At 46.9% G+C, this 15187-nt stretch overlaps 1 protein-coding gene across 2 annotated transcripts in view; it reads right to left on the bottom strand.

The window, feature by feature from the left end:
* The window catches only part of TEN1 (TEN1 subunit of CST complex), a 21049-nt gene extending 5900 nt beyond the window's left edge, over positions 1–15149 (bottom strand). Inside the window, exons 1-3 of one of the 2 annotated variants that reach the window (XM_032319518.1) lie at positions 14861–15149; positions 4548–4668; positions 1219–1373 (exon numbers count right to left, since the gene is read on the bottom strand). In XM_032319518.1, the coding sequence (XP_032175409.1) occupies positions 1219–1373; positions 4548–4636 (244 nt within the window). In that variant the 5' untranslated portion in view covers positions 4637–4668; positions 14861–15149. The remainder of the gene's footprint in view (positions 1–1218; positions 1374–4547; positions 4669–14860) is intronic. The other variant, XM_032319519.1, reaches the window with a different exon arrangement.
* Positions 15150–15187: the final 38 nt, after the last annotated feature.

Genomic DNA, 15187 nt, shown 5'->3' with positions numbered 1-15187 from the left:
TTTCCACTACCCTTACTTGGATTCCCTCTCTTGCTGTCTCTCTTTCTCTCTGTCAAATAAATAAATAAAATCTTAAAAAAAAAAAAAACCCACAGTGACTTCTAGAAAGGAAGTTGGCATGCATCCTTCAATAGAGCAATTCTACTTTTAGGAAATGATCATGAAGAAATAATCAGAAAATGGACAAAGACTTTGCATGAGGATATTAACTACAGTATTTAAAAAAAAGATTTTATTTATTTATTTGACACAGAGACAGCGAGAGAGGAACACAAGTATGGGGAGTGGGAGAGGGAGAAGCAGGCTTCTCGAAGAGCAGGGAGCTCGATGTGGGGCTGGATCCCAGGACCCCGGGATCATGACCTGAGCCGAACGCAGACGCTTAACGACTGTGCCACGTAGGCGCCCCTGCAACCTTCAACTCTAAAGATGTTATTTATTTAATTGAGAGAGCGAGAGAGAGAGATGAGGAAGCACACAGTGGGAGAAGAGGTTCCCCACTGATTTGGGAGCCTGACTCGGGACTCGATCCCAGGATGCTGGGGATCATGACCTGAGCCAAAGGCAGATGCTTAACCGACTGAGCCACCCAGATGCCCCGAGCCTTCAACTTTTGATGCCAGAGAGATTCCCCCGGTTGCTGGGATTCCTTCCCTTCTGTTTCTCTTACTCTGACTCCCGAGCCCCATCCTCTCCTTGCCTGACTTTTCTCATCTGAGGAACAGTAACAGTAAGACTCAGTTTAAGACCAGCTCTGCAAATTCAAAAAGACTGAAGGCGGGGCACCTGGGTGGCTCAGTGGGTAAAGCCTCTGCCTTCGGCTCAGGTCATGATCCCAGGGCCCTGGGATCAAGCCCCACATCTGCTCTGCAGGGAGCCTGCTTCCCTCTCTCTCTGCCTGCTTATGATCGCTCTGTCAAATAAATAAAGTATTAAAAAAAAAAAAAAAAAAGACTGAAGGCAATGGTGTAGGACCAGGCCTGGCACGTGGTTGGCCTTTAGAAAGTAATGATTTCTCTCCCCTTGCACGCCCCAGGAGCAGGTCCACTGAACCTGATCACATCTGTTTCCACGAGTCCTTGAACTTGTGGGCTGATCTGGAGGGAAGCTAACCCCAGGGAGGGATTCCTGCACGGTCAGAAGCCAGACCTAGTCCTAACCGAAGACTGCCCCACCCAGGACCCAGCGTGGAAAGGGAACAGGAAGCCAGGGGCTTACCCTGGTGCTCGAGCTCTCCAAGGACGAGGTACAGGTAGTTCATCTGGGCTTGGAACGGCTCCACCAACTTGGTGCAGACCAGGATCTGGTGCTCGTCAGATCCGTGCTGAGCTCTCAGGGTCACTCGAGATTGGGTCATGTCATAGAGCAACAACCTGCAGGTCAGGGAAAGCGCAATCAATCAGTTCTGTCCACAAACAGCACAAATGCGGAAAGCTCAAAGGGCTCTGGCAAACCCATGGGTCTCTGATCAGAGAAATAAAAACGGCGGCGACAAGTCAGAGAAACTGTTTTCAGTCTAAACTGTGAAGATGGAAATACATGCATTACAAGGCAACTGTTTATTTTTTAAAAAAGATTTTATTTATTTATTTGACAGTAGGCAGAGAGGCAGGCAGAGAGAGAGGAGGAAGCAGGCTCCCTGGTGAGCAGAGAGCCCGAGGCGGGGCTCGATCCCAGGACCCTGGGATCATGACCTGAACGGAAGGCAGAGGCTTAACCCACTGAGCCACCCAGGCGCCCCATAAGGCACCTGTTTAAGGGGTGTTGACAAAAGTATACACAGGTGTAACCAGCACCCCAATTAAGATGTGGCCCATTTCCATTGCCCCCAAAAGTTCCCTTGTGCCACTACTCAAGCTCCCCATCTCCCACGCCAGGCAACCGCTGATCTACGGGTTCGTTTTCTCACTCCAGCACCTCATGTACATAGGGGCACAACAGCGCGTCCTCTCTCGTGCCAAGCTTCCTTCACACAGCACGGCGGTTTCGAGAGTCACTGTACTGCTGGGTAAATCGGTGCTTTTCTCCTTCTATCCCTCAGCAGCAATTCTGTTGAAATGACTGAAAACAGTCTGTGTATCCGTTCATCAGCTTGTCTGGTTTCCTGCTGGTGTCGGGCTATGATGAATAAATGGGCAGGAACTTCTGCAGGCCAATCTCTTTGCTGACATATATTTTCATTTCTCTTAGGTAAATACCCAGGTGGGATCGCGAAGTCATTCGACCAACCTGTCTGTTCAACTCTAAGAGAAATGAGCGAATTGTTTTGCAAAAACGGGTGTGCTACTTTACACTCCCAGCAGCAACTGAGGGTTCTAGTGGCTCCACAACTGGCCAGGACTTTGGGATGGTCAGTCTTTTTAATTTTAGCCGTCCTAGTGTCCTAGTGGGCAGGAAAATACTGTATCGTTGTGGCTGTTGGTTGGTTGGTTGGTTGGTTTTTAAAAGATTTTATTAATTTATCTGAGAGAGAAGTGAAAGAGAGACTGGGGGGGGCGCGTAGAGCAGCGGGAGGGGGGCGGGGGCTCGATCCCAGGACTCTGGGATCCTGACCTGAACAGAAGGCAGATGCTTAACCCACTGAGCCAGCCAGGTGCCCCTGTTGTGGTTTTAATTTGCACTGTGACTAACGATGTTTACCATCTTTTCATATGCTTATTATCCATTTGTGTGTGTCTATATATGTGTATATACGTATTTTTAAAGATTTTTATTTATTTATTTAACAGTGAGAGAAGAACACAAGCAGGGGGAGTGGCAGAGGGAGAAGCAGGCTCCCCGCTGAGTGCAGGGCTCGGTCCCAGGACCCTGAGATCAAGACCTGAGCCAAAGGCAGAGGCTTAACAACTGAGCCACCCAGGTGTCCCCCTATATGTGCATTTTTTAACTGTCATATGCAAAACTTTTTAATTTTTGGATGACTGCTAGGTGTTATGTACACTCTCTTTTGTGAAGTGTCTATTCAAGTCTTTTGCCCTCCTCCTGTTTAAGATTCTGTAACATGTGCTTTTCCCCTCTGGTTTTACTTGGGATAACTGAATTAAAGTTGACCACACATATTTAAAGGACACACTTTGACACCACACACACTTGAGCAACTGTCCACACAATCGATAATGAACACATTGTTCCCTAGTGCATTTTCACAATCCTCCAATACGGCATACCCAGGCAATCCTTGCGGGCAACAGGCCTGCTTTTTTTTTCCCCCACTTTGGAATTTTTTTTTTTTTTTTTTTTTGGCATTTCCTAAACTTTTATATAAATAGAGCCATACAACATGTAATTTTTTTCTTTTTTTTGGCCTGGTTCCTTTCTTTCTTTCTAAGACTCTATTTATTTATTTATATTTTATTATTATTATTTTTTATTTTTAAAGATTTTATTTATTCATTTGATAGACAGAGATCACAAGCAGGCAGAGAGGCAGGCAGAGAGAGAGGAAGGGAAGGAAGCAGGCTCCCCGCCAAGCAGAGAGCCCGACGCGGGGCTCGATCCCAGGACCCTGGGATCATGACCTGAGCCGAAGGCAGAGGCTTCAACCCACTGAGCCACCCAGGCGCCCCTATTATTATTATTTTAAAGATTTTTTTAATTAAAAAAATTTTTTAAAGATTTTATTTATTTATTTGACAGAGAGAGATCACAAGTAGGCAGAGAGGCAGGCGGAGAGAGAGGGGGAAGCAGGCTCCCCGCTGAGCAGAGAGCCCTATGTGGGGCTTGATCCCAGGACCCTGAGATCATGACCTGAGCTGAAGGCAGAGGCTTAACCCACTGAGCCCAAAGATTTTATTTTTTTAAAGTGATCTCTACACCCAACGTGCAGCTCGAACTCACAACCCTGAGATGGAGAGTCGCATGTTCTACTGACTGGAGCCCCGTGTTTAAACATGTGTTTAGCTTTTAAAAGAAACTGCAGGCTGTTTTCCAAAGTAGTTGTGCCATTTGACATTTCCATGGGGAGAGTCGAGGAATTACAGCTGTTCCACACCCTCATCGGCTTCTGGTTTCAACAGTCTTTGCAAATCCAGCCAGTCCACTGGGCCCGTAGGAGTATCCTGCTGTGGTGTGAATTTGCACTTCCCTGATGATGCGATACATACATGGTGTGAACACACACCCATTCACACGTTCACGTACATCCATACACATGAGTGTGTCTAAATTAATCACCAAAAGGTTAGCAGTGGCGGTCCAGAGAGTGGGATTACTGGTACTTTTGCTTGCTTTCTTCACACTTCTACGGACTATCTACCTTTTTTCCAATGAAAACAAATTCATGTTTTGGCATTTAAGAAATACGTTGACGGGGGTGCTCTGTTGGCTCAGTAAGAGGTGCGTGCGACTCTTGATCTTGGGTCGTGAGTTCAAGCCCCACGTTGGGTGTAGAGATTACTTGAAAAAGTAAAACTATAAAAAAAAAAAAAAAACTAGACAAACTTAAAATAACATTTTAATTGTTTGGTTTTTTCTGGCAGGCCTGGGGTATGTGTGGGGGAGGAACTGAAATATCCCCACACACGAGGAAAAAAAAACCACGTTCTCACCTGCCAAATGTTCTCAGTGTGCCCCCGTCGGGAACTTGGCCAGCACTGACTTCCCAGGGGAAGTAATAGATCCCAGGTTTGGGCAGCATCGCAAAGAGCTGGAACGGATTTCTGAAGACTCCTGAAAAACCAACCAGACCACAGGCTGAGATTAGCAGATACTTGAGACCAGAGACACCTGAAAGGCTAGTTCCCGTGGTACTTTAATATTTAAAGATATTTAAGGGTGCATCTGGGTGGCTCAGTCGTTAAGCATCTGCTTCAGCTCAGGTCATGATCCCAGGGTCCTGGGATCGAGCCCCGAGTCAGGCTCTCTGCTCGGCAGGGAACCTGCTTCCCCTCTCTCTCTGCCTGCCTCTCTGCCTGTCAAATAAATAAAATCTTAAAAAAAAAAATATATATATATATATATATATTTATATTTAAAGATATTTAAGAGTGGTAGTTTAATATTAAACAATTTTTTTGATTTTATTTATTTGACAGAGACAGAGAAAGCACAAGTAGGCAGAGAAAGATGGGGAAGCAGGCTTCCTGCTGAGCAGAGAGCCTGACTCAGGGCTCAATCCCAGGACCCTGAGACCATGACCTGAGCCAAAGGCAGAGGTTTAATCCACTGAGCCACGCAGGAGCCCCTAAACAATTTTTTTTGATCAGTTATGCATTCACTAATTTAAAAAAGCAAACATATAAAAAAGATCTGGGGTGTCCGGAAGGCACAGTCCTTTGGGTGTGGGACTCTTGGGTTTCGGCTTGGGTCGTGATCTCAGGTGATAAGATCGAGCCCCAGGTCAGGTTCCTCATTCTGCGTGGAGTCTGCTTGAGACTTTCTCTCTCCTCTGCCCCATGAGCCCCACCACCATGCATATGTGTACTTTCTCTCTCAAATAAATAAGCCTTTTTTTTTTTTTTAAGATTTATTTATTTATTTGAGAGAGCACATGGAGGGAGAGGGGAAGCAGGCTCCCTGCCGAGCAGAGAGCCCGATGTGGGGCTCGATCCCAGGATCCTGGGACCATGAACCGAGCCAAAGGCAGAGGCTTTCACCCACTGAGCCACCCAGGCACCCCTCCACTTAATATATTTTTTAAAGATTTTGTTTATGTATTAGAGAGAGAGAGAATGAGAGCACAAGCAGGGGGAAGAGCAGGCAGAGGGAGAAGCAGGCGGGATGTAGGACTCAATCCCAGGACTTTGGGATCATGACCTTAGCCAAAGGCAGATGCTTAACCAACTGAGCTACCCAGGGGTCCCAATATATTCTGAGATTCTTTCAAAATTGTACATAAAGTGCACCTTCCTTTTTTTTTTTTATTAAGATTTTATTTATCTATTTGATGGAGAGAGAGAGAGCACAAGCTGGGGGAGTGGCAGGCTCCCTGCAGGGCAGGGGAGCCTGATGCAGGACCCTGGGATCATGACCTGAGCCAAAGGCAGACGCTTAACCCACTGAGCCACCCAGGTGCTCTTTTCCTTTTTTTTTTTTTTTTTTTTTTTTTTAAGTAGGCTCCACACCCAGTGTAGAGCCCAGTGTGGGGCCTAAACCAAGCTAAGATCAAGAGTTGGATGCCAAACTGGCTGAACCGCTCAGATGCCCCTACAGGTTTGTTTTCTGAAATCTAAAGTTAAAACTATTCTAAAATAAAAACTTTATTTAAAAAACAATGAAGGAGCGCCTGGGTGGCTCAGCTGGTCGGGTGTCCAACTTGATCTCAGCTCTGGTCTTGATCGTGATCTTCTGACTGAACCGGCCAGGTGCCCCATCACTGATGAAGAATATGATTTATTCTTTTACTTCTTTATTTTTAAAATTTTTATTTATTTATTTGAGAAACAGAGTACAACTTGAGTGGGCAGTTGTGGGCAAGGAGCCTGCTTATATTCTTTTTCTCCCTTTGCCTTTCCCCACCTCTTAAAAAAAAAAACCCAAACCTGTAAAGAGGGTACGTCATACCCAGTTCCCCCCATAATTAATATCGTACCTTGGTATGACGCATTGGTCATAATTAATGAATCTGTATCGACAGGTTATTAACTCAACACCGTACTTTATTTGGATCCTCAGTTTTTTTCCCCCTAATGTCGCTTTTCAGTTCCTTAGTCCCATCCAGAATGCTGCATTACATTCAGTTGTCTCTTTGGATGCCTCTGGGCTGTGACAGTTTCTCAGACTTTCCTTGTTTTTTTGGTCTTGAGAGTTTTGAGGTACACTACTCACGTTATTTTGTAGAATGATCTTCCATCTGGGTTTGTCTGGTATTTTTCTCATGATTAGACTAGGGTTATGAGTTTTTGTTAGTGATTTTAAAAAGAAAGATAACACCAGTTAAATGACTCATGTGAAGGGTGCCTGGGTGGCTCAGTGGGTGAAGCCTCTTCCTTCAGCTCAGGTCATGATCTCAGGGTCCTGGGATTGAGCCCCGCATCGGGCTCTCTGCTCAGCAGGGAGCCTGCTTCTGCCTCTCTGCCTGCTTGTGATCTCTGTCTGTCAAATAAATAAATAAATAAAATCTTTATTTATTTATTTTTTTAAATGAGTCATTTAATAATGACAGAAAGGACACCTGGCAGGCTTCTGAAGATGAGACATTGTATGCTCTCATATGGCAAGATCTCCAAGATAGGGATACCTGGTGGCTCAGTTGGTTAAACATCTGCCTTCCGCTCAGGTCATGATCCCAGAATACTAGGATCGAGTCCCACATTGGGCTCCTTGCTCAGCAGGGAGCCTGCTTCTCCCTCTGCCTCTGCCTGCCACATTCTGTCTACTCTCTCTCTTTCTCTCTCTCTGACAAATAAATAAATAAAATCTTTAAAAAAAAAAAAAAAAAGATCTCCAAGACAGACCATCAGGAAAAAAGGTAAGGAGCACACAAGTGCATATAATATGTACAACTGTTTATGTGTGAAAGAACACTCTAGAACATCAGGAGCCACATGTAGAAGATGTTAGAGAAGTGGGGATTCAGGAATAATTATTCAGTGACAAAGGGACCCTGAAGGTGATGGGCTTCAACTGTTCGATAGGATAAGCCAAAGGAGACAGAAACACAGGAAATGGCAATTAAATCATCCCAAGTCAGACCCTTGCAGAAGCCAGATGATACAGCTTTTGCACAGAAGCTCAATGTTGGGGGTGCCTGGGTGGCTCAGTCAGTTAAGCGTCTAACTCTTGATCTCAGCTCAAGTCTTGATCTCAGGGTCATGAGTTCAAGTCCCACACTGGGCTCTGCTCTGGGTATGGAGCCCACTTTAAAAAGAGAAAAAAGGGACAAGCAAAGAAACTTAATGTTAGCTAGAACCTTGCACAATTGGCTTTGGCCAATGTTCAAAGATCATTTCAAGACAGCTGTGTACAGAATAGCCCCCGGGCAACTGGCCAAGGCCCAGTCCTACTGTCCTAGGAGCAGAAGCTCCATATTCCTGTGACCAGGGAGCAGAACCGTTCCTGTCCCCAGTAATGACAGCACCCCCTATTCATCTTTGGGATGAGAGAGAAGCAAAAAAAAAAACCAAAAAACAAAAAACAAAGCAAAACCAAAAAACCAAATATCAGTCAAGAGAAGAAAAAAATGTATTGGTTCCTGTTTGGGGATAATGGTGACAATTCTGTCCAATCTAGTAAAAAGGTGAAAACTTGGGATGCCCGGATGGCTCAGTTGGTTGAGCTGTTGCTTTCGGCTCAAGTCATGGGATCGAGTCTTGCATCAGGCTCCTTGCTCAGCGGGGAGCCTGCTTCTCTCTCTGCCTCTCTGCCTGTCATTCTGCCTGCTTGTGTGTCCTCTCTCTCTCTCTCTGATAAATGGATAAATAAATATCTTAAAAAAAAAAAAAAAGGTGAAAACTTAGATTCTTTTCTAAGAGTAATTTTCCTAGGGGTACCTGCATGGCTTAGTCGGTTAAGCATCTGACTCTTGGTTTCAGCTCAAGTCATGTGTGATCTCAGGGTCCTGGGCTCGAACCCTGCATTGGGCTCTGTGCCCAGTGGTGAGAATACTTGAGGATTTTCTCCCTGTGTCCCCCCCCCCAAACCCCTGACCCCTCTAAAATAAATCTTTTTTTTTTTTTTTTTAAGATTTTGTTTATTTATGTATTTGACAGACAGAGATCACAAGTAGGCAGAGAGGCAGGCAGAGAGAGAGGAGGAAGCAGGCTCCCTGCTGAGCAGAGAGCCTGATGCGGGGCTCAATCCGAGGACCCTGGGATCATGACCTGAGCCGAAGGCAGAGGCTTTAACCCACTGAGCCACCTAGGCGCCCCTAAAATAAATAAGTCTTAAAAGAAAGTAATTTTTCTACTCTCAAGTACCACATACTATAAGCTAAGCTGTAAGTAACTGCTCATTTAATTTATTTTTATTTTTTGAATTGTCGTACAGAATTGACTCTTTGGAGGGGTATATGCTTTTGAAAATTTTAACCTCATTGATTTTTTTCAAATTTAGTTATTTAAGTAATCACTATACCCAACATGGGGCTCAAACCCACGACCCCAAGGTCAAGAGTAGCATGCTCTTCTGACTGAACCAACCAGGCATCCCATCACTGATTAAGAATATGATTCATTCTTTTTTTTTATTTTTAAAATTTTTATTTCTTTTTTTGAGAGAGAGAGAGAGAGTGCCCTTGAGCGGGGAGAGGGGCAGAAGGAGAGGAGGAAGCAGGCTCCCCACCGAGCAGGGAGCCCGATGCGGGGCTCCATTCCAGGACCCTGAGATCATGATCTGAGTGGAAAGCAGAGGCCCACTGAGCCACTCAGGGGCCCCACCCCTGATTTTATTTTTTTCAAGCAAAAGTTGCTGTGTTTTTATTAAGACATTTCTGTTAATTTCCCTAAGCCCTACTGGCTCAGTAAATCATTGTCCATATATCATCAGATATGCAAGAGTGTTTCTTTTTTTTTTTTTTTTTAAAGATTTTATTTATTGGGGCGCCTGGGTGGCTCAGTGGGTTAAGCCGCTGCCTTCGGCTCAGGTCATGATCTCAGGGTCCTGGGATCGAGTCCGGCATCGGGCTCTCTGCTCAGCAGGGAGCCTGCTTCCTCCTCTCTCTCTCTCTGCCTGCCTCTCTGCCTACTTGTAATCTCTCTCTGTCAAAATAAATAAAATAAAATCTTTTAAAAATAAATAAATAAATAAATAAATAAATAAATAAATAAAGATTTTATTTATTTATTTGACAGAGAGAGATCACAAGTAGGCAGAGAGAGAGAGAGGAGGAAGCAGACTCCCTGCCGAGCAGAGAGCCCGACGTAGGACTCGATCCCAGGACCCGTGGGACTCGATCCCAGGACCCTGAGATCATGACCTGAGCCGAAGGCAGCGGCTTAACCCACTGAGCCACCCAGGCACCCTGCAAGAGTGTTTCTAAGACGATATATCAAGACTGGCTTTTCAGGGCACCTGGGTGACTCAATGGGTTAAGCCTCTGCCTCCGGCTCAGGTCTTGATCCCAGGGTCCTGGGATCGAGCTCCACATCGGGCTCTCTGCTCAGCAGGGAGCCTGAAGGCTTCCTCCTCTCTCTCTGCCTGCCTCTCTGCCTACTTGTGATCTGTCAAATAAATAAAATTTTTTTTAAGATTTTTATTTATTTACTTGACAGAGATCACAAGTAGGCAGAGAGGCAGACAGAGAGAGAGGAAGGTAAGCAGGCTCCCCGCTGAGCAGAGAGCCCCATGCGGGGCTTGATCCCAGGACCCTGGGATCATGACCTGAGCTGAAGGCAGAGGCTTTAACCCACTGAGCCACCCAGGTGCCCCTCAAATAAATAAATTTTTAAAATCTTAAAAAAAAAAAAAAAGACTGGCTTTTCTTACAGCTCAGCTAGGTTTTAAGTACTGTCTTTGCAAGTCTGAGGAATGGTATAACCTGTACAGTCGAGCTTTGCCCTCTTCACTCCCCAAGACAAAACATCCACTGCCGGGAGAAAAACCCACAGCACGAACAAGCGACATAGTCTTCTCTTTTTAACAACTGGGAAATTTGAGAAATACTGTACAGGAAGGAAAGGAAGGTGGGTGACCCGACGTGACTGCTTCTTTCATTTTTTTCTGAAGCGATTGCTAAGTAGGACTAAAGGTCAGAAAAGTAATAGCTGTACCTAAGTTGTGATAGCTTTTATTAGCTTTGGGTTTCCTTCTTGGAGATAAGAATCTCGATTGTGCATGTTTGTTACTGTATAATTAGAGTAGATAACCAGTTTATTAAAACAAGGACAGAAAGTCAGGAAGAGCCAGACAGAAGAAACGCATTGAGCAAGGCCTGTGGGAAGGGCCCTGCACCTTCTCTCTCGGATCACACCACAGACTCAGCACCTTACTCTGCCCACTAACACTGAGGCAACTGATAAATGATTTTATTTTTTAAAAGATTTTATTTCTTTGAGAGGAAGAGCATGATCGGAGGGGGAAAGGAAGAGGGAGAAGCAGGCTCCTCGCTGAGCAGGGAGCCCCGCAAAGGGCTCCATCCCAGGTCCCTGGGATCATGACCTGCGGCAAACACAGATGCTTAACTGGCTGAGCCCCCCAGGCACCTCTCATAAGTGTTTTTATTTTTTTATTTTTTATTTTTTATTTTTTTTAAAGATTTTTTATTTATTTATTTGACAGAGAGAAATCACAAGTAGATGGAGAGGCAGGCGGAGAGAGAGAGAGGGAAGCAGGCTCCCTGCTGAGCAGAGAGCCCGATGTGGGACTCGATCCCAGGACCCTGAGATCATGACCCAAGCTGAAGGCAGCAGCTTAACCCACTGAGCCACCCAGGCGCCCCTCATAAGTGTTTTTAAAGCCACGATTCTTTGTTAGTTCATATTGCACAATGAGTCTTCAACACTACAACTAAAAAAAAAAAAAAACCCCACTATAACTCACGTTACACCACAGGATTTGAACTATGGCCTCAAAAGAGTCTATCACATGGTTGGGGCAGGGCTGGTGGCTCCGTCAGGAAGAGCCTGCCTCCGGGTCAGGTCACGATGGTCCCAGGATCAAGCCACGCATCAGGCTCCCTGCTCCGTGGGAAGCCTGCTTCTCCCTCTCCCACTGTTTCTCTGTCAAATAAATAAATAAATAATCTTAAAAAAAAAAAAAATTTTCAGGACACCTGGGTGGCTCAGTTGGCCGGCCGGCTGCCTTCGGCTCGGGTCATGATCCCGGGGTCCTGGGATCGAGTCCCACATCGGGCTCCTTGCTCAGCAGGGAGCCTGCTTCTCCCTCTGCCTCTGCCTGTGCTCACTCTCTCTAACAGATAAATAAATAAAATCTTTAAAAAAAAATTCTATCACATGAGAAGTATTACAAACTTTATTTTTTTTTGAAGATTTTATTTATTTATTTGAGAGAGAGACACAGCGGGAGAGGGAACACAAGCAGGGGCAGTGGGAGAGGAGAAGCAGGCTTCCCACGGAGCAGGGAGCCAGACGTGGGACTCGATCCCTCCACCCCGAGATCATGACCCGAGCCACCCAGGTGCTGCTTGAACCTAGCTTGTTCAACAAATAAGTGGAAGAAAAAAATTGTAGAGTGGAAACTTATGCATTAAAAGAGGCTAAGGATTCTTTATCAACCGACTGCGACGTGTAGACTTTGTCTGGACCTTGATTTGAACAAACTAACTGTGGAGAGTTTTTTACGAAACATTTGAGTATTGATTGTAATGACTGCAAGAAATGTTTAAAATTTCCAATTGTGATAATGGTATTGGGAGTGTGTTAAAAATAGTTTAAAGATATATCCTAAAAGTCTTTATGGGTATGATATCAGATTTCCTTTAAGTTAACATGGAGAGGAATTGAGGGGAGGTACAGAGGATAATTATTGGACCTGGGTGAAACGTAGATGGGGTTTATTGTATTATCCTTTCTACCTTTGTACATGGCTGAATATTTCCACAATTAATATTTAAAAATGTAAACCAGCTCACAAAACCCCACTGAAAATCGATTAAAGGCTTCCCATGGTTAAATTCCTATTAACACCGAAAGTCTCTGTGTTGGCCCACAGTGCCACATGGGCTACGTCTCGGCTCTCACGTTGGCCATCACACTTCCTCTGGCTCGCCCTCACCCTCGAGACCTCCATATGTGCTTCTCCTCAGACTGGAGCAGTCTTCCCCAGACCTTCACAGAACCAGTTCTCTTTCCCTATTTAGGGCCCAGCTCCTCCTCCTCCTCCTCCTCCTCCTAAGCAAGGCCTTGGCTGTTCTCCGTATCTGAAGAAGCACGGCCCACGGCTCCCGGTCTCTCTGTCCCCTTAGCTCGATTTCTTTTCTCCACTGTCGTTGACTAAGTAATAGAATTTCAGAGCGTGATTAGTTCACTTGTTTAATGCCTCTGTCTCCCACCAGATTATCCGCTCCGTAAAGGCATTATTCCTCAGGTATCCCCTGTGCCTAAAACCGTGCCTGGGCATTATTAAATATTTATTTATTTATTTTTAAAGATTTTACCCATTTATTTGACAGAGATCACAAGCAGGCAGAGAGGAAGGAAAGCAGGCTCCCCGCTGAGCAGAGAGCCCGATGTGGGGCTCGATCCCAGGACTCTGGGACCATGACCTGAGCCGAAGGCAGAGGCCCTAACCCACTGAGCCACGGAGGCGCCCCTATTAAATATTTATTGAATAGATGAGTGTATTCATGAAGAAAACCATCTACCCCCACACTCGGCCCTGACACAGAGAACCCAAACCACATCTTGCTGCCTCCTACCCCGGCTTTGCGGTCCCAGACCTTCATTAGCATTTTGTCTGTTTTACTCCTCTTGACTGTCCAGCCCAGGCAAATGGTTTGACCACTAACAGCCAGTCTGCCTTCTGAGGTTATGAGTTCCCCGGCCTTGATGTTTCCACCAATCTTCTAACCTTGTACAGGGTTCTTACCCAGTCCTGCACAGAAAGACATACCTTAGACCAAACTTACAACCCTCAATGAATTCTGGCTTTACCTTGCTCTAGACACTGCCAAAGCTCTGCAGGGTTTTTCAGTAGCAACCACCTCATTTTGTCTTACAATGTTGTATTGGTGGTACCTGGAGAGCAAGCTTTTCCCAAGAGGCCTACAAATCCACACACAGCAGCCAACTCAGTATTTTAATAGGGTGGGGTGGGGAGCAGGGGGCGGGGCATTAGAAACAATCAGTAGCACTGCCTAGCCCTGAAATCTTGTTTTCTTTTTGCTTTTGTTTCCTTTGCTTTTGGAGACATGTCTTGAAAGAAGTTGCTGTGGCCGATGTTGAAGAGGTTACTACCTGTGCTCTCCTGATAAATGATTTTATTTAGTCCGGAGCAAAAAGAAAAATCAGTAATAACCAACTTATCTTCGATCTTGCTTAGTGCTCCCTTAAATTACACCGGAGGTGAGTGCCTCATTTCTCTTACCCTATTCCCAGGACTGTTCCTAAAAACTGATGCAGTAAATAAGGCCGAAGCGCATAGTTTTAAAAAACAGTGGATGGGGCGCCTCGGTGGCACAGCGGGTTAGGCCTCGGCCTTCGGCTGGGGCCGTGGTCTCAGGGTCCTGGGATCGAGCCCCGCGTTGGGCTCTCTGCTCCACGGAGAGCCTGCGCCCCCCCCCCCCCCCCCCCCCCGCTTACTTGTGATCTCTGTCAAGCAAATGATAAAATAAATAAAAAATAAAAAGCAGTGGATGACTATCCCGTTTCGGGTTCTAAGGGTGCGCTAGGGAGATAAAGGAGATGGCGTTGCGAGCTCATCTTCACTACAGTGGTAGGAACTCAAAACGTTAACTAAAATCCAGAGCTAGCACGTATTTTACGTAATCGGAATTAAAACCACAACTGGTTAAAAGCCGCTGCCCTCGGGGATGGGGAGCTTTTGCTTTTCATTACAAATTCTCCGAAACCAGGTTTCCTCCACCTGGACATCTACTGCTTTGATGACGACGGTGGTAACCGCGAAGGCGACGAAGTCTGCATTCCAAGCCGTGTGAGCGGCCCGCTCGGTCCCGTTCTGGCCCGCACCCACCCCATACCCGGGGAGGAGGGCCCGCACCCCACACCCAGCTCCCCGAAGCCAGCGTTTCTGGCAGCAAGGAGGCGATTATCTTAACACGAGACCACTGGAGGCCTCTTCCCAGGGCGACTTTTGTCCTCCTCCTCTCTTCTCTCCAGTCCGGGAGGGTCTGGGGAAGCCCTACGCCAACCCTCCCCGGCAACGCCGCGCCGCGCGGCCCAGAAGTTGGAATCACCCCCGCCCGCCCTCAGGCCTCAGCACCTGGACCCGGAAGCCGCGCGACCCACACGCGTCCCACGGCGCAGGCGCACTCCTCCTCAGCCGCCTTGTCCCGCCCCTTCCCTACCTCCCCGCCAACCTGTTGGGGCGTCGCTGCGGCCTGTGGGCGCCCCGTTTCCGCCCCGCGCGGTCGCGTGACGAGGGAGGGGCGGGTTACCAGGAGCGCCCGGCTGGCCTCTCTCCCCGCCCCCGGGGCAATCTCCTGGCGGTCTTCCGGGGTTGCTTCCCCGCGGGGGGCCGCTGTTAGGGATCCGGGAAACGAGAGCGGAGGACTCGCCCGCCCCACCGCAGGGTACGGCCGCCGCGCCCACGCCGGCGCCGCCTCCGCCTCCGCCTCCGCCTGGCCCGCGGCGAAGGAGAAGGGGCGGGCCGGGGCGGGCCGGGGCGGGCCGGG

Source organism: Mustela erminea, chromosome 18, assembly GCF_009829155.1.
Source record: "Mustela erminea isolate mMusErm1 chromosome 18, mMusErm1.Pri, whole genome shotgun sequence".
NCBI lineage: Eukaryota > Metazoa > Chordata > Mammalia > Carnivora > Mustelidae > Mustela > Mustela erminea.
This window is presented reverse-complemented; position numbering and strand designations above follow the sequence as displayed.